At 39.4% G+C, this 27085-nt stretch overlaps 1 protein-coding gene across 3 annotated transcripts in view; it reads left to right on the top strand.

Moving 5' to 3' along the window:
* The window catches only part of LOC150077402 (liprin-beta-1-like), a 400264-nt gene that overhangs the window by 212550 nt on the left and 160629 nt on the right, over window positions 1-27085 (top strand). For all 3 annotated transcript variants that reach the window (XM_090386092.1, XM_090386090.1, XM_090386091.1), the window contains exon 8: window positions 6525-6625. In XM_090386092.1, coding sequence (XP_090242218.1) covers window positions 6525-6625 — 101 coding nt within the window. The remainder of the gene's footprint in view (window positions 1-6524; window positions 6626-27085) is intronic.

The following is a 27085-nucleotide window of genomic DNA, read 5'->3' as shown; positions in this document are numbered from 1 at the left end:
AGCCCTTTGTTCCATTTACTAATCTTGTTGCACTTCTCTATACTCTTTCCAACAGCTCTACATCCTTCTACTACATCTACATCAAAATAAGGCCTCCAGACCAGTATACAGTACTCAAGGTGTGGCCTGACCTTTGCCTTATACAAGGGGATAATCACCTCCTTATCCTTGCTAGAAAAATTCCTGTATATCATTGACAAGACACCATGAGCTACTCTTGCAGACCATCTGCACTGCTCAGAAAACTTCATATCTGCCTGCACAATTACCCCCAGGTCCTTTTCATTCTCTACCACTGTCAGTGTCGTACCACAGAGTTGATACATTACTCTGGGATTACTGCTTCCCATATGTAGTACTTTACATTTGTCAATGTTAAACTTCATTTGCCACCTCTCAGCCCATCTGCTCAACTTTTCTGGATCCTGTTTGCAGCAGTGTACTGTCATTAGTGTCATTAACAACCCTGCCAACCTTCATATCGTCTGCAAACGTGGACATTAAGCCTGACATACCATCATCAATATCAATTATAAATACAGAAAACAACAATGGACCCAACACTGAACCCTGAGGGACTCCACTAATAACATTAGTCTATGAAGAGCAGTGTCCATTGATTACCACTCTCTGTCTTCTCCCACTCAACCATCCCTTTATTCATAGCAGCAATTTGCCTCCAGTGCCACACTGCTCCAGTTTGTGCAGCAGTCTTCCATGTGCAACAGTATCAAAGCATTTTCTAAGATCCAGATATATGATATCAAAGTTATTCATTGCATCCAGTTCCTCTGTGACTACATCATAGTATCCACTCAAATTAGTCAGAGAAGGTTTCCCCCTTAACAAACCCATGCTGTGTCCGAGCTATAACTGAAGTCTTGTCTAGATGATCCTGGAATGCTTCTTTAACCAGTGCCTCCATTAATTTCCCTGGAACAGAAGTTAAACTGACAGGTCTGTAATTACCTGTGTCTCCCTTTGATCCTTCTTTGTGGATTGGGGTCACATTTGCACATCTCCAGTCCATGGGTACCTCACTTGAGTCCAGGGAAGCTCTCATAATTATGGCTAAGAGTTTGCTTACTTCCTTTGCTGCTTCCTTTAATATAACTGGATAGATTCCATCCACCCCAGGTGCCTTTCTTGTGTTTATCTTCAACAATTTCTCTTCCACTTTACTCTCAGTTATTACAAGATTATCTAGCTTACCGCCAGAGTTGAATACACCTCTGGCATTCCTCTCCCTGAATTACTCCTCATGTGTGAATGTTGATGCAAAATATTCATTCAGTTTGTTAGCTACCTGAGCAGGATCATCAAGAGTTGAACCATCGATGTCAAGTGGACCAATTTGATTCATTCCCTTCCTTCTGGTGTTTACATAAGTAAAGAACTCTTTCTGTTTTTCTTTGCCTTGTAATCTGTCTTCGCCTGCCTAACCTCCTTTGTAACTTGGTTATGGACTAGCTTATATCTATCATAGGCTTCTGTGTCACATGTTAATTTATATGTATCCCATGCATTTTTATTCTCTATCACATGTCTAATTAGTTTATCTGACATCCATTTAGGCCTAAATCTATCTTCTGTTAGTGAGGTTGAAGTCGATTTAATTAGTTGTTAATCCATTTGGACTCTTCCATATCCACTTTCTGTTCACCCTTTTCTTTAAAAAAGTGTTCATTACTGACAATCCTTGAGATCCTGCAAATTCCACAAGTCTTTCACCTCTTTCATTTCTTTCACCAATTCCAAAATTTCCTATTGTTCTGTACTCTTCTGCATTGTTTTCTCTTTTTTCAACCTTATCATTGAAGTCCCTCATAATAATAGTGTAGTGGGTTTTCTACTCATCTAGAAGACTCAATTTCGGTGTACATTTCTTCAACCTTTTCATCATCATGGCTCGATGTTGGTGCATAAAGCATTATAACCTTTAGCTTGTACCTCTTAAAAATCTTGAGTATTAGTCTTGACACCCTTGGTGATGTACTTTTGAATTCCAAAATGTTGGTTTTTACATCTTTATTAATCAGAAACCCATCTACATCACTCCTTTCTCTGTTTCCATTGGTGTACAGCAAATTTCCACTTGATAAACTTATAAACGATTCATTTCTTCTTATTTCAGCCAAAACGATGATATTGCAATTCACATTTTCTAGTTTCTTTTCCAGTTCTAATATCCTGTCTTCACCGATGAAGGATCTTACGTTGTAATAGGCCAAGTTCAGTTTCCATGCAGCCTGGTCGTACCCAGAGATTCTTATCATCCTCTGCTTCCACTCTTATCAACTCGCTGCCATAAGAGGGGGAGTGAAAGCCGATGGGGTCTGAGGGCCATTTGTTTCGTCGTGCTGTCATATGCTGGAGGGTTTGGTCTTTTCCTCTTCACGCTGACCAGATGTCTTGAAGAGAACCACTCTACATATTCGTTGCCACCTAAGTGATGGAACAGGACTTACAATCGAGAAGGTGTGCATGAGTGGATTTTAGGGAGGCAGGTCAACTGGACTTCTTCTAAATCTTCTGTAATAGATCTTCTGTAATATTGGATCCATCAGTGTTTTAGACTGAGTTTTTGATAACACACAGAATACCTTTTTCCCCTCTAAGCCCCCGGCTTAGAGGGTAACAGGTAAACTCTGGGATTACTTCTACCCATATGCAGTACTTTGCATTTGTCAATGTTAAACTTCAGTTGCCACTTATCGGCCCAACTGCCTAACTTTTTTAGGTCATGTTGCAGTAGCACACTGCCATTATCATTAACAACCCTGCCAACCTTTGTATCATCTGCAAACTTGGTCATTAATCCTGATATACCTTCATCAATATCATTGATGAATACACAAAACAACAATGGGACCAGCACCAAATCCTGGGGAACTCCACTAATAATATTTGTCCATGAAGAGCAGTGTCCATTGACTGCTGGGAGTCATTGGGGCAGAAGTAAACACATGGGTTGTGTTAGGGTAGCTAAGAAAAAGAACAGGTGCATGTATACTTGCGTGTACACCAATGCTAGGAGTTTGGTGAATAAATTTGATGAATTTGAGGTATTGCTCAAAGCATCAAAGGCGGATATTGTTGGGATATCAGAGATGTTGTGTCACACAGATATAAGTAATGCAGAACTGGAATTTGGCGAGTACAACGTTTACAGAAAGGATAGACAGGATAGGGAGGAGGAGTTATGCTATTAGTTAAGAAACACATAAAATCCAAGGAAGTGAAGCCAGTCGACATAGCTGGACAGTGCAGTGTCGAGTCAGTTTGGTGTGACATAAGCATTGGGAGATTAAAATTGAGAGTAGGAGTGTGCTATAGGCCTAATGACTCTGATGAGTATAATAAGAAACTGTACAGGGAAATAGAGTGGGCCAGTAAATCAGAGAGTCTTATAATGAGGGATTTTAATTTCACAGATATTGACTGGAATTTTTTGGGTTGGTCACTCACAAACTAGCAAGGCTTTTGTGAATTTATTGGATGATTGTTTTCTAAATCAGCATGTTCGGGAGGCAACTAGAGGGAGCAATACTCTTGATTTGATTATCAGTAGTGATTCTTCATGCATTAAGAATCTGCAGATACAGGAACCACTAGGTGGCAGTGATCACAGTGTGCTGAAGTGGGATTTACTCAAGGAGGTAACTACCATCAGGGTTAAAGGGAAGGGTTATTGCTTTTGTAAAGGCGACTATGATGGTCTGAGACAGTATTTAAATTCTATACAGTGGGACCAACAGCAAATTCAAAATGGGAAGCATTCAAAGAACTTATCTTGGAAGCTACTAGGCTTTACATACCAACTGAGAAATATTGTTCAAGGTTTAGGCCTAAGTGGATGTCAGATGAACTAATGAGACATATGGCAGAGAAGAAAAATGCATGGGATACATACAAATTAACACGTAACACAGAAGCCTATGATAGATATAAGTTGATCTGTAACCAAGTTACAAAGGAGGTTAGGCAGGCGAAGGCAGATTACAAGAAATCTTTGGCAAGGGATGCAAAGAAAAACAGCAAGGAGTTCTTTACTTATGTAAACTCTAGAAGAAAGGCGATGAATCAGATTGGTCCACTTGATATCGATGGTTCAACTGTTCATGATCCTGCTCAGGTAGGTAACAAACTAAATCAATATTTTGCATCTACATTCACATATGAGGAGTTATTCATCAAGGGGAATGCCAGAGGTGTATTCAACTCTGGCAGTAATCTAGAGAATCTTGTAATAACTGAGAGTAAAGTTGAGGAGAAATTGTTGAAGATAAACACAAGAAAGGCACCTGGGGTGGATGGGATCTATTCAGTTATATTAAAGGAGGCAGCAAAGGAAGTAAGCAATCTGTTAGGCATAATTATGAGAGCTTTCAGAAGATTAGACTGGTCGCAGAAAGGAGTCAATGTGAACGGAGAGTACCTAAACCATTTACGATTTGCAGATGGCATTGTGGTCATAAGCCATGATCCCAAAGAATTAGAGGAAAATCTTAATCAGTTATGCACAGTTAGTAAGGATTTTGGACTAAAGATGAATATGGCTAAAACAAAAGTAACGATGAAAAAGTATGCCACAGAAAGAGAAATAATGATTGAAGGAGCAGTAATTGAAAAGGTGGAGTCATATACTTATCTTGGACAAGTTATTAGATGTAATAATGATAAATGGCTAGAAGTCAAGAGAAGAATAAATTTTGGATGGATAGCATTTAGGAAATATAGTACATGCTGAAGAGCAATATCCCAGTTTGTCTGAAACGTAAAATAATGAACCAATGTATACTCCCCACCATGACTTATGGAAGTGAAACTTGGGCACTCACCAAAAGAATGGAAGAGATGCTGAGAACTACACAGCGAAGAATGGAATGAATTATATTGGGAATCAGACTGTTAGATAAGAAGAGAAACACATGGATTAGGCAGCAAACTCGAGTAAAGGACATTCTTATCAAAACTAAAGAACTAAAATGGTCTTGGGCAGGACACATAGCTCGAAGACAGACAGACAGACAAAATAATAGAATGGTACCCAAAAGGAGCTAGAAGAAAACCTGGAAAACAAAGGCGGAGATGGATAGATGAAATTCATGAGTTTGTGGGTAGTAGATGGATGGCCAGTGCTCAAAACAGAAGGAACTGGAAAGTTGCTGGAGAGGCCTTCAACCTGCAGTGGATTGAAAATGGCTGATGATGATGATGACCATGACACACTCCTTAAAGTTATTTATGTTCGTTTCCCTGACATTAGCTATCCATTAATTTGAAACATTTGCTAATTTGTTCTGTTGCTGTAACGAATAAGAAATCTTGAGGTTATGATTCTATATTTGTCTGACAAATTATCAGATCGTGTGTGCTTAATATCATTAGTCTCCACATGAATAATAATATTCTCTTTACCCCCCCTAAAAATCTGACAATCTGTTGGTGACATCACTAATTGTTGCTTCTGGCAGACATACCCTGATTCTAGTCCACTATTCTTATTATGGCGCCTCCGTAGCCAGGTGGGAAGGAGCAACAGTGCGTAGCACACGCTTCTTGATTAGACCGGGGTTCGAGCCTGTCACCACCAAATACGGAGGATGTGGAAAGGTCAGGGAATGACCACCGCATATCCCGGAGCAATATGGCCTTAGTTGCTAATGCTCCTAAAAACCAAACAACAACAACAATATTCTTATTATAAAAAATATTTTGTGTTTCCCTGACAATGGAGTCTCCCAATAGAACTAAATCCTTTTGAACCAGAGTAGTTTGCACTTGGATATTCTGTTCTGGGGCCCTAATCGGAGTGCATCACTATATAGGTTCCTAGAGTGTTGAGTCCCTGACAAGCTCCCAGTTACATTATTCTTGAGGGTAAGCGCCCATTTTTTTAAGTGACTCAACTTGTTCTAAGCAATGCATCAGATTTTAACTTAAGATTGGCACGCTCCATACAATGATGACAAATCAAAATAAATTTTACAATATACTAAATAGATTATTTAAAAGCAATATTCAGACTTCTGAATATTGCTGTAACGAATCCCCTGTAATCCCCTACTAATCCCCTGTAATCTCTAATTCTCTTTAATCACTATGGAGAGCACCACCAAGATGTCTGCTTGCCATGAATGGGGTGACAACTGTAAAATTGCAAGGTTTTTACCATACTTAGATGCTTAATCACTTTGAATAAAGGTGCATTCAGCAATGTGATCTTAATTATGAGATTATAATTATAATATTATTATGAGGTTATCATGATCTTAATTATGAGATTATAATCATAACATTATATTATAATTTCACTTTTGTGAAATATTTCAAATTATATCAAAGAGAGAGAAAAAAACAACAAAAAGTCTCCTTTGTTTTTTAAGAGGCATTGAAGTACCCTAGAAGATTTGAAGATATAACTTGTTTGAATTTGTATATGTCAGAAGTTAGAAATTAAAAATCCCTTTTAGGCCTCTGATATTATTATTACTTTTAAAATGTCTTTAAATGTTAATTAGGAATGGAACAATCTCCAAAGGAAGGAGTTGCAGATAGAACATATTGTTTTGATCCTCAAGAGTCTCCATTACTTCAGGACCCATTAAATGAAGGCCCAAAAGTAAGATAAGTATAGATATTGGCACATTCCAAAAATAAGTTCTACCTGAATTTTAGGTATTAAATAATAATAAAAAAAGTGGTCATAGGCAGTGGCTTAACTAGGGTAAGACGTGGGGGTGTGCCCTGGGCACCAAATTTGGGGGACCACCTTTTTATGGTTAAAAAATGCAAAAATTCCAAAAGAACAGTTTTCAAGTTTTTTTTTTTTTATTTATTTACCCTGTGTGCCCTCAACCCTAGTTACACCTCTGGTCATAGGATTGCTAAGTAGAAAAACACAAGTTTTTCTGCTAAGTGAACCTATGACATAGTAATACTGTTTTAATTTAAAATTTTTTAAAAATAGTTTAAATGTTTTTATTAAAAATAAAATTAGTTAAAAATGTTTTATTTTTAAATTAAACATAATTTAACTATACAGGGTGATTCACTACCAGTGCGACAAACTTGCGGGAGGTGTAGGGGGCACAAAGACGAATTGGAATCACATAGCATTGCAGGGTCTGAAATGCCTTTGTCGTGCGGGAGGTTGTGTGAACAAAGAAGCAAAGAAAAAGAACAGAAACAGCAACTCGTTAGTGTAACAGAAATCATTTTAATGACAAGTTTTACATTGGCAAAAAGCCATGCTACAGAAGGGGTTCGAAAGTTTGACCAGAAGTAGTCGCACAGGCTTCACAGCGCCACCGCATGGAATCCCTAATGTTCCGGAAGATTCCTGGCGTGTCTCGAATCTCCCCGACAGAGATACGAGCGACAAGGTCTTCAACTAAATCAGTGGGGGTCTTGTACACCAGTGTCTTCATTTGACCCCAGCAGAAGAAGTCCAGGCATGATAGGTCTGGCGATCTAGCAGGCCAATGAACTGGACCACCACAACCTATCCAGTGCTGTCCAAATGTAACGTTTAGGTGTTGGCGGACGTCATTGGTGTAATGTGGGGGAGCCCCATCATGCTGGAACCACATTGAGTGGCGCAACGACTGAGGAACATGTGCTTCTTCAATAAGTTCGGGCAGGACTTGCTTTAGAAAGATCAAGTATGCCCTACCATCCAGACGAGGGGACAGAAGGTACGGTCCAATGAGGTGGTCTCCAACAATGCTGGCCCAAACATTGACAGAGAAACGGCATTGAGTTGCATGTGTTCGCATACCATGGGGGTTCTCCAAAGTCCAAAAATGGGCGTTATGTTGATTGAAGGTTCCCTCTCTTGTGAAACTTGCCTCATCTGTGAACAATACGGACGCAGCAAATGCGCTGCCTGCCGCACTCTGTTGAAGAAACCAAGTAGCAAAAGTCCTCCGGAGTGGATAATCTGCAGTGATTGGACGGTTTGCAGATGGTATGAACTCATTTGGTTTGTTGACAGTATCCTCCATACAGTGGATTGGGAAATACCCAATCGTTGGTCTATCGCTCGAGTACTCGTACTCAGATTGCCTTCTGCAAGACATAGGACATTCTCCTCATTGTCTGGCATCCTCGTCGTTTGCTCTCGATTCATGGTACCTCTCGTGAAACAACCACTCTCACGTAACCTTCTCATCATACGATTTTAATCGTATGATGAGGAGCATGCCTGAGGGGGAAACGTTCCTGGTACAAGCGCAGAGTGGCGCGCCTGTTACAGTCCGCAGCTCCATACGCTAGGTGCATGTCGGCCAGTTCAACGTTTGAATACTCGTCCATCCTACTGCCTCGTTAACCGGTTTGCAAATGCTGACTTCCAGTGGGATCGCTGTACACGCAACCTCCCGTTCAACATCCTCTACTGCATGACGAAGGCATTTCGGACACTGCAATGCTATGTGATTCCGATTCGTCTTTGTGCCCCCTACACCTCCTGCAAGTTTGTTGCACTGGTAGTGAATCACCCTGTATATAAAAACAAAATAAATCAGTAATGTGGTTTTTTTAATAGCAAAAACATTCATGAACTCCAGTAATCTCATTTTAATAATTATAAAAAATTAATCATTACATTGTCTGTCATGCCTACGTGTCAATCAGTATATCATTCTTGACTTCTCCTGCCCCTACCAATAAAACACGGCGTCTGTTTACCTAGAGTGGAGCCGACCGACCGGGCTAGCCGGGTGGGTAAAGTGCCTGCCTGGCAACCCAAAGATCGCGGGTTTGATTCCTGCCTTGGGCTTGGATCAAAGTATTGCAAAAACCTTGGGAGGTGCATTATGGCCACAGAAGCCTATGCGCCAACTACCAAAAAAAAAAAAAAAAAAACCCCTAGAGTGTAGGAAAAAACTGCGGTAGTAGCAAACCAGTTTGTCCAGTAAGTTTCCTGTAGTTTGCCATGGTTCTCATGTTGGCTTTCTTTACCTTAGCCTCAGTTATTCAAATGAAAAATTTAAGGCAGTTAATTTCTTATTTAGTATTAGTAGTCACAAATGATACAATACAAGAAAGCAAACTTACAAAGCATCACTGAAAAAAAAAATCTCACATAACCTTTAATAATTTGTTTAATTCTTCCTTGAATTTATTCAAACTATCCACTTTCACAACAACAGATGGATGTTTTATCCAGCAATTGACCATCGTCTGGCTGAAGGCAAACTTCCACATCTATACTGCAAAAACTGACATTCCTGAATTTGAATTTATGTCTCCTCATTTGTGTAGTCTGAGAAAGAGGAAGAATACTACCAGCATTGAGCTTGCTCAATCCATTCAAAGTCCTAAACACCTCACTCAGATTGCCTCCCAGGTGCCTAACCTCGAGATGATGCAAATTGGGCCGAAGCTTTCCTCGGTAAGTTCACTCTTTTGTTTCCTTCACTAATCTCATTACCCTTTGCATTCATTCCAGCAGATTTGCATCCTTCCTAAAATGTGGCCTCCAGACCTGTGTGCAATACTCAAGTGCGGCCTAACCATTGCCTTGTACAATGAGATAATCAGCTCCTTATCTCTGCTAGCAAATTTCCTGTATACCATTGACAAAACCCCATGAACTGTCCTGGGAGCCTGTTTGCACTGTTGAGGGAACTTCATATCTGACTTCACAATTACCTTGAAGTCTTTTTCATTTTACGCCATACTGAGTGTAGTACAAAACAGTTTATACATTAATCTGGGATTACTGTTACCTATATGCATTACTTTGCATTTGTCAGTATTAAATTTTAGCTAACTCAGCCCATCTGCCTAATTTTTCTAGATCTTGTTGCAGTCTGATTACTGTCTTTAGCCACCCTGTCAACCTTTGTGTCATCTGCATACTTAGATGTCAAGCATGATATAGCTTCATCAGTAGTTATTGTTAGTGATATACCTTCATCAGTAGTTATTGTTAGTGATATACCTTCATGTAATATTCAGTTATTGTCAGTGATTTTATTTGCTGGGACACATTGTGCAAGAAAGATAGGTGGAATAGGACCAGGGTATGTCTTCCAGGGTCAAAAGTAGATGAAGTTGTAGAGCAGACGTACCCTGGTCCTGTCATCTTTCAAGGGCACAAAAGGTGGTATTGTTGTACACATTAGCACTAATGATATTAAGAATAGGATTTGCTGCAAGAGTAGCTCATGGTGTATTGTCGATGATATATAGGAATTTTTCTAGCAGAGATAAGGAGGTGATTATTCCCTTGTATAAGGCAATGGTCAGACCGCACCTAGAGTACTGTATACAGGTCTGGAGGCCTCATTTCAAGAAGGATGTAGAGATGCTGGAACGAGTACAGAGAAGGGCAACAAGATTAGTGAATGGAAGAAAGGGGTGCTCTTACGAAGAAAGGCTTACGTTTTGCAAATTACAGTGTCTGGAGACTAGGCACCGGCGAGGTGATCTGATAGAGGTGTATAAAGCCTTGAATGGTTTGAGCATGCTCAATGCTGATGGGATTCTTCCTCTTGCTCAGAATAATCACCTGAGAGGGCATAAATTCAAATTGAGGAAAGACAGATGTAGGATAGACGTGAGGAAATTTGCCTTTAGCCAGGGGGTGGTTGGTTGCTGGAATAGACTTCCATCCCTTGTTGTGTAAGTTGATAGCCTAAATAAGTTTAAGGCTCAGCTGGACAGGTATTTCGAACGAACAGAGGGGTGAAGTGGAAGTGGTTATTTTTTATTTATTTATTTATGTATTTATTTTTTTTTTTTTGTTTTTGTTTTTTTTTTTTTTGGCTGATGCTGCATAAGCTTGCTTTCTTGCATCAAATGCCTCTACTAATGCTAATGCTAGGATATCTCTTAATTAATACATCAGTAAGAGATAATATAACTTACTTAACAAGTACAGGTCAGTGTTGGGAAAAAGTCACATTAGGATTGAATTTGAAAGTGTCTGCAATTCTCCTCAAGCACGACAGGAGAAAGTACATGTTGAGAGCTTTGTCAATCAGTTCGGTGCTGGAGAGATTGTGCAAGGGGTATAATTTTTCTCATTATGGTTTGTGCTTGTTTGTTTTTACAGGGATAGATACACTTAAATAGAAGTAGTGCAAGAATATTTGCTGATGATATCCAGACAGTGATAGGTGGATCAGAAAACTGCTTAAATTTGAATATGGGGAGTAGAATGTATACTGGAAGGAGAAAATAGGACAGGTGGTGGGGGATTATTCCCTTGTTAAGAAGCATATTAAATCTAATGCAGTGCATCCGGTCGACATGCGAGTGCAATGTTAAGTCAGTTTGTTGTAGCATAAGCACTGTGAAAACAAAAACGAGAGTAGAAGTATGCTATTTAGAATTTGCTGTTGGTAACATCATCAGTTGGTTCCACTGCATAGAATTTAAAAACTGAATACTGAATCAGTCCCTTGTGAAAGCAAAAGCCTTTCCCTTTATGCTTTTAATTTCACATCAGTACACTGTGATCACTGCCACCTAGTAGGTCTTTTACTTGCAGATTCTTAATGCATGAAGAATTGCTGCTGATAACTAGATCAAGAGTAATGCTTCCTTTTGTTGCCTCTCTAACATGCTGTTTTAGAAAACAGTCATCCAATGAATCCACAAAAGACTTCCTAGAATGCAAGTGACCAAACCACAAATTCTAGTCCACATCTGGAAAGTTAAAATTTCCCATTATAACACATTTTGATTTACTGGTCCAGTTTATTTCTCTGTACAGCTGTTCGGTTTACTGATCACAGTCTTTTGACCTATAACACTCTTCTACTCTGATTTTTGTTTTCCCAGTGCATATGTCACACCAGACTGAGTACGTGTTGCACTGGCCACCCACATCTACTGGCTGCACTGCCTTAGATTTAATATGCTTCTTAATTAAATGCACAACACGTCCTGTCCTGACTATTAAAACTTCCAGACTATTTCCACTTTGAAGGACATATTCTTGTCATATAGTTGAAGCCAATTATCAACTTGGCAGTACTTTGTGGAAACCACAGGGTCAGCTGACCCATGGTCTCCCATATATAGGTTAATATTTGTAAAATAATAAGAGGAGTTTACCTCAATATAGTACGTAGAACACTTCCATATGATACTCTCCAGAAATTAAAACGAAAAAATCGACAACTTACATTAGAGTAAAATATAAATAATTAAAAACCAATTTAACACAATTAAAAATCAATTTAAAGCAATTAAAAAGAATCTAACAAAAATATTCAAAACGATTTTCCTTCCTTGCTATGAATTCAAAACGATTCAAAACGATTTTCCTTGAATTTCCTTGAATTTCCCTCCAAGAATTTATCTAGTTCTTCCTTGAATTTATTCAAACCATCCTCTTCCACAATAACAGATGGATGCCCATTCCAACGATCAACCACTCGCTGGCTGAAAGTAAACTTCCACACCTGTCCTGCAACCATCCTTCCTCAACTTAAATTTATGTCCCCTCATGTGTGTAGTCTCGCAAGTGGAAGAATGCTGTTCACATTCAGCTTACTTGATCCATTCGAGGCCTTAAATGCCTGTCAGATCACCCCGCAGGTACCTAGTCTCCAGACACTGTAATTTGCAGAACTGAAGCCTTTCTTTGTAAGAACACCCTTTTGTTCCCTTCACTAATCTGATTGCCATTCTCTACATACACCTGTTCTAGAAGATCTACATCCTTCCTGGAGTGAGGCCTCCAGACCTTTATACAATACTCTAGATGTGGCTTAAGGCCTTATACAAAGGGTTAATCACCTCCTTATCCCTTCTGGCCAAGTTTCTGTATATCGTTGACAAACCCAATGAGCTGTCCTGGCAGGATGTCTGCACTGCTCAGAGAATTTAATGTCTGACTACACAATCACCCCCACGTCTTTTTCATTCTCTACTACCCTGAGTGTAGTACCACACAGTTGGTGAGTTACTCTGGAGTTACTGCTACCCATGTGCAGTACCTTGCATTTGTCAATGTTAAACTTCAACTGCCATTCCTCAGCCTGTTGACCTAATTTTTCTAAATCTTGTTGCAGTTGCATACCATCATTATTGTCTTTAACCACCCTGCTAACCTTTGTATCATCTGAAAACTTTGTAATTAACCCTAATATACCTTCATCGTTGTTATTAATAAATATTGAAAACAGCAATGGGCTCAGCACTGAATCCTTGGGAACTCCACTGATAATATTAGTCCAGTTTATACAGCAGTCTTTTATGTGCAACAGTATCAAAAGCTGTCCTCCTGAAATCAAAGTATATGATATTAAAATTATTTTTTGCATCCAGTTCATTGGTCATTGCATCCGCAAAGACGCAGACCATCGTCAATCGCTGAAAGCTAGAAACCATCCATCGTTCTATCCTCCTAACAATAACACAAGCTTTCACACAGTCTCAACACATGCCCTGCAAATCCTAGCAGGTGTACTACCTTTAGACCTAGAAATTGTCTGCACAGGTCTACTCTATCAACTCTCCAAAGGAAAATCAGACACAATATTAGACTTCACCTCTGATCCACTCAGCAACAGGACTCAGAAGAAAAGAGACTTATCACCCATTTAACACAGGTCTGGCAGACTAGGTGGACAGAGTCTACAAAGGGGGCCATAACCCGAAAATTTCTTCCAGAAGTCCAAACAGTTTATCCCAAATTCCCGACATGGTTTTCCCCGGGCCTACAAACCACCTTCCTTCTCACAGGGCACAGTTCCATTCATGCAAAACTGACTTCCTTCCATACAACAGACAACCCTCTATGTAACTGTGGATCCCAGGAAACCTGGACCACCTTATGTACCATTTGCCTGCTTTATAAAGACCTCCGATGCATTCTCATTACACAGATTCATTACCTTCTGCAGGATCACGAAAACCATCTTCTGGAACACGAGCAGCACTACGTGCCTTTTACAAGTTTACCCAAAACCTTTTTTGCCAGGTAACGAACTTTACCTCAACCCATGTAAATCTCCGCTGGAATAGTGCTAAACAATACTTGGAGTGACACAACTGATAGCACAGTTCAGATGCTGCCATTAGGCCTTCCTAGCCACACTGCCTTGCGTGGTCATTTGTCTCCACTCCCTGGATGGGGGGGGTGATTCCTGGTCTCTCCCCCACGCCACCCCTCTTTTCTCTCTGGTGGGGCATGGGCCTGCTCTACTGATTTGGGGGTCATCTTCCCTATGGACTCCTTATCTCTGTTTTTCCCCCAGCCTTCAGTCCCCCCTCTCTCTAACTACAATTACTAGTGTCCGAATCATTTCTAAATTGCGTGAGCCCTACACCCAAAAACTTAATAAATAGTAGTAACCTGTTGGCTGACCCCTATCTATAACGTTTTTTTTTTTTTTTTTTTAAGGTCCTAGCCACTGAAATCTCAGGAAATTAGGTGGCAGGACCTGTCAGAGTTAAATAACTATAATATTGGTGTACCTGGTCTGCCTCCAGGGGCTGAGTGTGGACAACGTTGGGTCCCATTGGGAGCCCAGTGGCTAAATGACCAGAGGAACAATGGTACACGACGCTACACATGTACAACATCCATACACTTTTAAACCTCTGGCATTGACGTTGTTCTGTTTCACACCCGCAATGTATACAGAGATGTATGCAGAGATGAGGGAAGCCCCTGGTGCTGTTTGACACTAAACACACTCTAAACTCTCTGGTCATTGCATCATAGTAATCTATCAGATTGGTTAGACAAAACTGCCCCTTAATAAATCCATGTTGTGGCTGCAGTATAATTGCATTCCTATCCAGCTGAAGGAAAATTTTGCATTTTACAACGTATCCTAGTTTTTCTGCATAGGAAAGGTAGCCTAGCTGTTGCATATATATAAAAGTCCATTTCTCAAACCTTCATTCTTTAGGTCTTCTCATCAACATACACTGGTGTGCAAAACTTAAGGACCAACACTATTTCTAAAGGTTACAACCACAACATCTTTACTTAAGATACTCTTTACTGATGAGAGTAGATTCAGTCTCAGCAGCAATTCTGGATATCAGCTAATCTGGCGAGAGTTTGGCACACAGTATCACCTTGCAAACATCACTGAAAGGGATCGATATGGCAGTCGAGATGTTCTCGTCTGGGCAGGCATTATCTTGGATGGACGTACACAACTCCAGAGGCCCCGGGTGCCAAGCGTTATAGTGATCAAGCGATTCTCAGTGATTTCTAGAGCGTTTTTCTCGAAGCTGCAGTTTTGTTCAGTTAAAAAAGTTTTCTTACGTTTTCATTAAATACTAGTAAACTTAGACTTATGATCTGTAACTAAGTTTCAGAAAGGCAAATCACCTTTCTTTTTCCATTTAAACTAATATACTAACTTTTATACCACTTGGTCACTCTAGCGTCACTGCTCCTGCCTCCCTGTGGTGGGGCCGGTAACCTGGGAGAAGAAATCCACTCTCCCGGGACTGAAAGGAGCAAAGATGGATAACAATACGTTCCCACCTTTAGAGCCTCCGAGCTCAAAACTATCGACAAAACACACCGACGATGACTTTTCCCAACCCAAGAGGTTGAAAACAAATCCTCAAGAGGAGATACCAGCATTCCTCATACTGCACTCTACGTCAGACCAGCCTTTGAGTAAATTGTCCCCATTCCTTGTGCAAAAATGCTTAGAGGCTGTCGCAGGTTCACCAAAATCAGTAAGACGACTCCAGTCTGGGGATCTTCTGGTAGAGACCATGAAATCCCAGCATTCTGCAAACTTATTAAATCTGACAACTTTCGGCGGACATCCAATAAAAGTCACTCCCCATGCCACCTTAAATTCCTCCAAGGGAGTAATTGCAGAATGGGACTTATTAACCGTATCAGAGGAGGAAATAGTCAAAGAGCTACGAGAACAAAGAGTCATCCAAGCCAGGAGAATCATGACTCGTAAAGATGGTACTATCATTCCAACAAGGAGCATAATCCTCACTTTTAGCTCTCCCATCTTACCAACATCTGTCAAAGCAGGCTATCTCCATTGCCGTGTCCGACCCTACATCCCAAACCCAATCAGGTGCTATAAGTGCCAAAAATATGGACACTCTCAGACTGCATGTAGAGGTGAGGCAATATGTCCTAACTGCGGATCGAAGGACCACAACCAATCCGATTGCAAAGCTACCACTCCTCATTGCCCAAATTGTAAAGGTAATCACCCAGCTTTCTCCAAAATATGCGAACTATGGAAGCAAGGGAAAAAAATACAGAAATATAAAGTGGAAAACAAAGTCACTTATTCAGAGGCGAGAAAAGAAATAATCAAAATGGAGCCAAAGCGTACGTATGCCACAGCTGCCAAACAAGTGCAATCAGTAAGTATCCAAACAGACGTTACAGTTCCTCCTAATACATCTATCGCGAATTGGGCACGATCCATACTCACTTCTCCCAATCAGTGTCCTTCACAACAAACAACTGAACAAGCCAGCAATACTCCAATCTCCATTCCAGCCGATGTGTCAACAATGAAACCAAAAGCTACAGAAACCCCAATGGTGCATCCACAGATTTCAACGGAAATGGATATTGATCAGCAGAAAAATTCAGATGATGGAATTTTAGAACTCCACGCACTGATGAGATGGACACGACACGTCCTTTCTTTCCTAAGAAAGACAAAGTAAAAATAGAGAGGTATAAACAAGCTACAACCAAAAAACTGTCAGAAGCAAAAACAACTAACAAGATTGCATAATGGAAAGAATTCTTCAGTGGAATTGTAGAGGCTTTCGTAATGCAAAAGATGACTTGCATGATCTCGTAAACCGCTATGAACCAGCATGTATATCCCTACAAGAAACCTATTTAAATCCACAAGTGTGTCCTACCATTAAGAATTATACCATGTTCAGAAGAGATAGAAGTATCGACTCGCCGGCCCGTGGAGGCATGGCGGTTCTTGTTAGAAATAATATTCCATCTAAACCTGTTGCTCTTCAGACTCCTTTTGAGGTAGTGGCAATGCGCGCAGAAATTGGCATGACTATTACAATAGCATCTATATATATTCCCCCAAATTCCTCAATCTCCTCAGAAAATCTAGAAAATCTAATAGACCAGCTACCACCTCCTTTCTGTTTGCTCGGAGACTTCATTGCTCATCATTCGCTGTGGGGATCTCCAACAATCGACAAAAGAGGTAAACAAATAGAAAATCTTCTCGATGTGTGCCAACTTACCCTTTTGAATACTGGACAGCCTACTTATATAATTTTTCTACAGGATCCATGAGTGCAATAGACCTTTCAATCTGCTCTCCCTCCATATGTACTAATACGGAGTGGTCTGTTCTTGAAAATCCACTAAATAGTGATCATCTACCAATTCTCTGCAAGCTGCAAACACGGGTAAACTCCCCTTTGTCGGGTCGCTCCAAATGGAAATTTCGTAGGGCACACTGGAATGAATATGCCTCAAATGTTCAGTTAGATGATGAAATAATTCAACTTCAACCCATAGATTATGTCACACAACATATAACTAATCAAATATTACAAGCTGCCAACTCTACAATACCAAAGTCCTTGCCTAGGAAACACAAACACAATAATTACTGGTGGAATCTGGATTGTACATATGCTAAACAGGAAAAAAATAGGGCTTGGAATTTGTTCCGCGAATTCCCCACAACCAGTAACCTAATTAGTTTTAAAAGGATGAAAGCTAAGTTCCGCCAAATAAGAAGGAAAGCAAAAAGAGAAGCATGGATTAGCTTTTCCTCTAGTATAAACAAGGACACAGATATAAGACTCATCTGGAAGAAAATACAAACAATTGATGGCAAATATGTCCAGTCCCCAGCTTCAATATTAAACTGGAAAGGAAAGGAGTTGTCCTCTCCGGCAGAAATTGCAAATGCCGTAGCCGAATCATTTGCCAGTATATCAGGCGTATCCACCTACAACCCAATCTTTCAGAAAATTAAAAAATCATCAGAGCAGCATAAGATCAATTTCTCCACTAGAGTTTCACACCCATACAACCAGCCATTTACATTAATAGAACTTTTAGGGGCGCTCAATAAAACTTCCAGTAGTGCTGCTGGTCCAGATGGGATCTACTATGTCATGATAAGCCAACTAAACAACAGAACAAAAAGGGCATTGTTAAAATATTACAATCGAATATTTCTAGAAAATACTTACCCAAACTCCTGGCGTCACTCAATTATACTAGCCTTTCCAGAGCCAGGAAAGGATCGCAGCTTTCCACATAATTACAAGCCGATTTCACTGACCAGCTGCTTAGGCAAAGTCTTGGAAAAAATGGTTCACAGGCGGCTAACGTGGTTCCTGGAAACTAACAACTTGCAAAATAACAATCAGTACGGGTTTCGAAAGAACCGGTCCACGTTAGATGTAATGATAAAAGCAGAAGCAAACATCCGAAATGCCTTCATAAGGGGACAACATCTGGTCATGATCAATCTTGATATTGAGAAAGCCTTCGATAACACCTGGCGATACGGTGTACTTCAAGATCTTCATTCTTTTGGCTTGAGAGGTCATTTACCCCACTTTGTACAAAACTTCCTATGCCACAGAACATTTCAGGTTAGATACATGAACAATTTATCTAAATCATTTGAACAAGAGGAGGATGTTCCTCAGGGGTCCATTCTTAGTCTGACGTTATTTTCAATAAGAATTACAAACATGACACAGGATGTACCTAATACAGTAGAATCGTATATGTTCGCTGATCACTTTGTTGCTTCTTGTCAATCCCAAACCATGAACACCATTGAAAGACAACTCCAAATTTCCATCGCTAAAATTGAATCATGGGCATTGCGGAATGGTTATTCCCTATCAGAAAAGAAATCTAGTGCAGTTCATTTTTGTAAAAAACACAAACTTCACCCAGATCCAGAAATATTTTTAAAAAACAACCTGATTCCTGTCACTAACAATTTCCGTCTGTTGGGGTTATATTTCGATACCAAACTTAATTTTGCTTCCCATATTGCTTTCCTTCGAACTACATGTCTTAAAATACTGAACATCCTGAGAGCAGTCTCTGCTAAGTCCTGGGGTGCTGACGGAAGCTCTCTCCTTCATCTGTATAGAGCTTTAATAAGATCACGATTAGATTATGGATCACCTGTCTATGACTCCGCTAGGAAAAGTTCACTATTACGTCTGAACACCATACAGCATAGTGCTCTTAGGATAGCTGTGGGAGCCTTCAGAACATCTCCGGTCCACAGCCTGTATATTGAGGCAAATGAACCCCCTTTGCATCTCAGGAGAAAATCCTTATTGTGTAATTATGCAGCAAAAATTAAAAGCATGCCATTCCACCCTAGCTGGCAGTACCTGTGTGATCCTCAATATGCTGAATTATATCACAATAAGCCTAATGAAAACCGCTCCACAGGGATTCGACTGCAAGAACTCACGATCAGTTGGGATCTTAAATTTCACAACATATTCCAAGACCTTGCTACTCCTGAAACTCCCTGGACTGAATTCTCACCTCTCTGCGACAATTTCTTTTCAAGATGGGGAAAATCCTCTCTGGCAAATATAAACTATCAACAGCTCCATAAAACTCATTTGTTGGAAAACTCAGATAAAGTACCTATCTATATTGATGACTCCAAAACAGATGCAGCCGTTGGTGCTGCAGCAGTTTCTTCTGCCTTCTCAGTTGCTGTGTCTCTTCCTACGGAATGCACTATCTATACTGCAGAATTATTTGCAATTAAACTAGCTCTAGATAGAATACACAACAGCTGTATAAAGCAATCTCTGATATATACAGACTCCTTAAGCGCAATCACTGCCATTCAAACTACCATGTCGCCCTCACATCCGATTCTTAAAGAGATACGGTCCAAGTTATTTTACTGTCAAAAAGCCAACCAGAAGGTTACCTTCTGCTGGATACCTAGTCATGCAGGCATTCCAGGTAATGAACAAGCGGACGCCACCGCTAAACACCCTGACTCAAGCACTTCCAGGCAACAAACAGTGCCCTACACCGACTACAAATCCATCATTGAAACATCATGTAGGAAGCAATGGTCTGACCTCTCATTTGTCAAATAAATAATAAACTACTGCAGATAAAAAAAGAGCCAAAATTGTGGACATCTAGTATCAGGAAAAGCAGGCGACAAGAAGTAATTCTAACAAGGCTCCGCATTGGACATTCACATCCAACTCATCTGTATTTGCTTATGGGAGAGAACCCTCCTCAGTGTTTGTTGTGCCAGTCGCAGTTGACAATATATCATATTCTCATTGAATGTCCCCAACTTTCAACTACCAGAAAATCAACCTTTACATCCCTATCCCATTTGAAGGAACCGATTACCTTATTGCAGATTCTTGGCAATGATGCAAATTTGGAGGAACTGTTTACTTATTTGAAACAGATAAATCTCTATAATAGCCTATGATCACAATAACATGAGAAATTTGTGATAAGCAAATATCGAACAGGCACAATATGGCCCAAGAGGCCCTTGTGCCAGAAAACCCAAATACAACAACAACAACTCCAGATACTGGAAGGCGGTACTGTAACTGGTGTATACTACTGTACTGAGGTAATCTTTCCTCATGTGCATCTGTTCCGAGGTGCCATTGGCCTTGAGTTCGTGTTTATGGATGATAGTGCCACACCCCATCACACTGCAGCTGTTGATATGCTTTTTGAAAGTGAGGACATTGTTCGTATGGATTGGCCTGCCCATTCCATTGATCTAAATCCCATTGAACACATATGGGATGCTCTGGAGAGACGCCTAGCGGCTTGTCCACACCTACCAGAAAATTTTCACCAGCTAAAGATGGCACTGACAGAGGAATGGATGATGTTACCGCAAGAACTTATCAACAATATTGTTCTAAGTATGGACAGGAAGTGCAAAGCATTCATCGACATTATCGGTGGCCATATCTCCTACTGAGGACCACCTCTTCCCTTTGTTCCATCTTTGGCAGTGATGCATCTGTATCATGGCAGCCAGTGCTATGTTGCCATTTTTCAATCAAGTCCCTCTGTACCGTTTTATTTCTGTTGTTGTGTTGGTGTTGTTTCCTTCATCATTTCTGTATCTTGTGAGGTTCCTTCGTATGCTTTTCCCATATCCAGCTACTCCTATGAGAAGCTACAGGTGAAAACCTGACTGGTCCTTAAATTTTGCACACCAATGTAGTACTTGTTACAGTTCATGTTTAAAAGGATTTTTTGGTTTCTGTTTTGAAACTGACTGTGTATTTTATTTCCAAACTTAACCCAAAGTGAGACAAGTAGCATAACTTTCATTAACAATATTCCAAAGTATATTAAAAAATCTGGAACCAACTGATTTTACATAGTGATTATAACAAAATAGAGGATACGGAAAGATTTTTGGAGATACTTTTGGTTGAGATTGGTGATTTATAAAGCACTTTTCTAATGGTTCATATAAAATTTTTAAAGTTCTGTATTATATAATTTATATAGCAGTAGATTTGTTTATTGGCATTACAAGGTCTGATCCAGAATAGATTACCAGATTCTACATAGGCACATTAATTTATTGGATTTTTTTTTTTTTTTTATGAAAACCCCAAACACCAGAGGTATTAGAACCTGTAGTACTGTGCATGGGTTGAAGATTGAGAAGATGAAAAAAAAAAGATCAACTGTAGATGTAGATGAATAAAGATGAATTGTAGCATCACAACTTGACATAGCTGAGTGGTCCATGTAAGATTGTGATAGCATGCACATTTGAGGTGACTGTGGTTCGATCCCATCGATTACTAAATACGAATATGTTCATTGTTAAAATGATTATTTGTAAACTCCTCTAGGCTGATGGTTGTGCAGAATATAAACAGAACATTCTGACTTTATTTGTGGCCAAAGAAAAACACATTAACTTACCATTGTAATATACCTTAGTAAAAACAACACAGATTGTCCATTCCATGTTTTTTTTTTCTTTTTAAATTAATTCATTTACTTTTTTTTGGACCATCCTATATATGTTTTGTTAAATTACCTAAAACATTATAGCATGGGCCTATAATAAATCCACTGTTTTTGTTTCTTTATGTTTTTTGAATTATATTAATGTAATGTTTATTGCAAATTAAGGAATATTGTAAGAATGCAAGTTTTCTGTTTACTACTTTTTATAATGACAATTGAAAATAGATATTTTCATATAGTCAGGATGTTATGGGTGTCTGGTATACTTTAAATACATAATGTAAATTAAAAATAAAATAAGTGTAAAGTTTATTTATATATATTTTTTCATTTGGCTTAATGCTTCTTGGCTATAGTTCTGTGAAAAAAAAAAAAAAAAAAAAATTGAGATATAAAAGTTTAAAGGCTTCACCAAGTGCAGGAACACAGTTTTGAAAATTTATATAAATATACTAAGGTGAATATGATGAACACAATAATTGCAAATATACTTATTTTAACACTACAGATCATTGATTTTGAAAGAATATTTTGGAAAGCACTGATCATAAGATACGCACTTGCATTGGTTATCTTTTGTGTCCTTTTATGCTTTTACTGAGGAGGAAGTCCCAATTAGTGCAAAATGCAAACTTGATAAAATCTTATAACGTTAATGTCAGGTAAATATAACTTCCTTAAAAGCTATATAAAGAAGAATGCCAGAGTCCCAGCTTATCAGGAACAGTTCATATAACATATATCTTTTTTTCTTGTTTTTTGGTTTCATATGTTTTATGTTCATATAACATAAAAGATATGAAAGATATCACTTCTAATCTCAGTGATGCCCATTTACAGCTGCAATCTGCAAAGGCACTTATTTTTTTGACAGAATTCCAGTTATTAGTTGCCTCAACCACTACTCATCTCAGTTGTCCTAATTATTCGCTATACAATTTGTTTCGCTTCAAAGGTGGTACTTGTACACGTGCCTGCTCTGATATTTGCTGTCAGGGACTAAGTAATTCATTGTACGAAAATTTGTTGTATGTGACAAGTTGGCGCATGACAATTTGTTGTATTCAACAATTTGGTGAAAGACAAGTCATGGCTACAACAATTTGGTGTATCATGCAGAACAAAACTCACATGTTTTGGTGACTTACAAAGGAGGAATGCAGAAATGAGGGAAAAAAAAAATTTTTTGTTCTTTTTATTTTCTTTCTTTTATTCTTTTTTCTTTTCTCATTCTTCTTCTTCTTTTTCCTTTATTCTTTTATTTTTTTTCTGCAACACTTGAAGTATCACTTCCATGCTTATTTCCAATAAAGCTTCTAGAGTTTTTTTAAGGGACTCTCCTGGCAAGATCAGACATGTCCTGAATTTTCCCCAGCCAGAGACTTTATCTGCACCTGGCCAACCTCCTTGGTAGTAGAGGAATAATGGAGGATCTAACCAGGTCTTCTTTCTGACTGTGGGGCCAGCCCTGGTTGAGCCTTCCTTTGCCCCCTCCCTCCCCACTATCACGAGGCTGTAGGCTGGAAGTAGATAAAGTCTCTGGCTGGGGAAAATCCTGGATGGTTCCCGAGCTTGCTTGGAGGGCCCTAAAAAAAAAAAAAACTCTGGAAGTTTTATTGTAAAGGAGCAATGGATGATAGTAATAGTATTCACCATTATAGTGCAAGCAAGCCACAGGCTTTTGCTGCACTGGCAAAAAAAACCCCAACCAGTAGATAAGAAAACACAAATTATATGTTTCTCTCCTCACACAGGTAAGTATCCAGTTGACCTTCAAATTTATTCAAACTATCAGCCTCAATTACCTGCGAGGGCAACTTGTACCAGCTATCAACAACTCATTGGCTAAAAGAAAACTTCATCTCTAAAACTCAACACCCCCCCCCCCGGTGTAATTTTAATTTAATGATCCCAAGTTCTGGAATTCTTTAGAAAATAGTGTATGTTGCTAATTGTAATGTGGCTCTGGGGGTTACCCCCAATTCGTTAGAACAGTAAGAATTCCACCTTCATTCATTTTACTAATCCCTTTCAGAGCCTTATAAACCATAATCAGATCACCTCTGAGGTGCTTGGTTGCCAAGCTCTGTAGCCCACATAATCAGAGTCTTTCCTCATATGGTCATTCTTCTGCCCATCTCACCATTTGAATTGCCCGTCTTTGGACCATTTCAAGAAGCTCAATGTATTTTTTCAGATGTGGTCTGAACACAGTATTTCAAATGGGGGTCTTACAATTGCCTTATACAGTGTGATTATAACCTCCTATCTGTACAGGATAGTGTTTGATAAATTATCAATCAGACACCATGGGCTTTCCTGGCTGCTGATATAAAGAAAACTTTATATCTGCCCATATTGTAACTCCTAGATCCCTTCCTTCCTCCACTGTTTTTAATTCAACCCCACCAAGTGTATTTGTGGGTTGCTATTCCCCAAGTGTAAGACCTTCCATTTAGCAGAATTAAAACTCACCTCCCATTTCTCTGACTATCTTTGAAGTCTGTTCAAGTCATCCTGAATCAGTGTTGCTAGTCAGACTGATCATTAACGACTCTGCTAATCTTACATCACCTGCAAATTTTGTCATAATGCGTACTATTCCTTCATCAATGTCAATTATGAAAAATGAAAATGAGAAACAAAGAGTGGTCCAACAGTGGTCCTACTCCTGACATTACACCAGTCTGAAGAATATCCATTAATCACAGCCATCTGCCTTCTGTCCTGCAGCCACCCAGCAATCCATCTTAGAATCTTACCAGTAATCCTAACCTGTTCAAGCTTATACAGTAACCTGTCATGAGGGACAGAGTCAAATGCTTTGCTAAAATCCAAATAAACTATGTTGAAATTATTCCCTAATTCAGCTCATGAGTAACTGTGTCAAAATAGCATATTAAGTTAGTTGAGCATGATTCAACTAACTTAGTAGGCTATTTTGATTCAACCTACACTCCCCTTGGAGTTATTTAGGTTTGTATCCCAAGCTTTATCTTCTCCATCATTTGAAATGTTGCTGCCCAGAGAACATTCTTATTGGCATCGGCTGTTGTGGCAAAAAACAGGAAATCTTGAGGTGACTGTAAGCTTTACTTTGACCCATATCATCAGATAAACTCTGATCTAAATTACTCTTCTCCCCCCCCCACTAACTAGAAGTTTCCCTGAACCCATATGGTAACCCCCAATGATACTGGCAAAAATCTTTGCATTGTCCTTGTTCAAATGAATACCTTCTCTACAAAATAGATTCCTTCTACCTGCAAATGCATGCCATGCTGATACCTCCCCCCCCCCCCCCCCCCCCGCCCATAGAGCCCTGCAGATACCCTGAAGTCTTGAGTTAATCCACAAGGCTTTCAGCATATAATCCCTCCTATCATGTCTGGGAAAATTTGCAGACAAATATGCATTCTGACCTAACTCCTGGAATTTTTTCAGCATAGTTCTATATTTATCCAACAGATCATCAGTTCATGTGTATTTAATGTTGTTATTCCTCGCATGAATATAATGCTCTCTTTACCTCCCTTAAAATCTGACAGTCTGTTGGTAACATCATCAGTTGTTGCTTCTGACAAATGCATTCTGGTTCTGGACTGCCTATCTTTATTACAAAAAAATGATACCAGCTTTTCTGACAATAGGGTCTCCCAATAAAACTAGATCACCTTCAGCCAGAGTAGTCTGCACTTGACTCTTCTTTTTTGGGACTCGAAACAGAAGTGCTTCACTTTGGCAGATCACGAGATACTTGCATTCATGACAAGCTCCCAATTACATTTGTTTCCAAGCCAAACACTTGTTTCTTAAGTGACTCAAATTTTTACTCATAACACCAAGTTCTAATTTGAGATTGGTATGCTCCTTACATCTGGTTCCAACAAAAAAAATCATCAATTGTCTACTAGGCCAGCCTTAGAACGCTTGCCACAGGCTATTCAGACGAAGTGGTGACTCATAGCGGAAATGCCAGCAAGCATTTCCATCTGAGTCACGATGTCCTTGGACTTTGTATTGTAAGTGGATCTTGTAGGAACTCTTTTAAGCAATTATTTAAGTAACATTTGAACTTTAGAATGATTATGAAATTTCAATTTACAATATAATTAGAGAATTTATGTTAATAAAATGTTACACAAATTGAACTGTTGACAAAACTTTAACCACTGCAGAAGTTAAATTTAAGCTACTGAATTAATTGCTCAAGAGTTGGAGAAAAGGTGAAGATAAAAGAGAGACAGAGGGTCACCCCTGTGGAAGGAACCCATCCTCTACATGGGAGGGGGGACTGTCTTTCTGAAGGCCTTTGATACTGTCAAAATTATTTTTTCATCCAGTTCCTTGTTCACTGCATCATAGCAACCTATCAGGTTGGTTAGACACAAGCCCCCTTGACAGATGCATGCTGTGATTCCAGTATAAGGCGCCTCCGTAGCCAGGTGGGCAGGAGCAGCAGTGCGTAGCACACGCTTCTTGATTAGACCGGGGTTCGAACCCATGATCACCAAATACGGAGGATGCGGAAAGGTCAGGAAATGAACACCACATATCCTCGGAGCAATATGGCCTTAGTTGCTAATGCTCCTAAAAACCAAAATAACAACAACAACAACATTGCAGTATAATTGCATGCCAATCCAAATGGTCCTGCATTACTTCTTTAACCAATGATTCCATTATTTTCCCTGGAACAGATTAGAATTAGCATTAGCATTAGTAGAGGCATACGATAGAGGCATAAGAAAGCAAGCTTATGCAACATCAGCCAAAAAAAAAAAAAAACCCTCCCATTTCACCCCTCCATTTGTTCCAAATACCTGTCCAGCTCAGCCTTAAATTTATTTAGGCTATCAACTTCCACAACAAAAGATGAAAGTCTGTTCCACCAATTAACTACCTTCTGGCTAAAGGCAAATGCACATTGAAGTGGGATTTACTCAAGGAGGTAACTACCATCAGAGGTAAAGGGAAGGGTTTTTGTTTTCGTAAAGGCGACTATGATGGTCTGAGACAGTATTTAAATTCTATACAGTGGGACCAACTGATGATGTTACCAACAGCAAACTCAAAATGGGAAGCATTCAAGGAACTAATCTTGGTGGCTACCAGGCTTTACATACC

The sequence above is a fragment of the Mastigoproctus giganteus genome, chromosome 12 (genome assembly GCF_048544385.1).
Source record: "Mastigoproctus giganteus isolate SK-2022 chromosome 12, ASM4854438v1, whole genome shotgun sequence".
Classification (NCBI taxonomy): domain Eukaryota; kingdom Metazoa; phylum Arthropoda; class Arachnida; order Uropygi; family Thelyphonidae; genus Mastigoproctus; species Mastigoproctus giganteus.
Note: the sequence above shows the minus strand (reverse complement) of the source record. Positions and strands in the feature narration are given on the sequence as shown.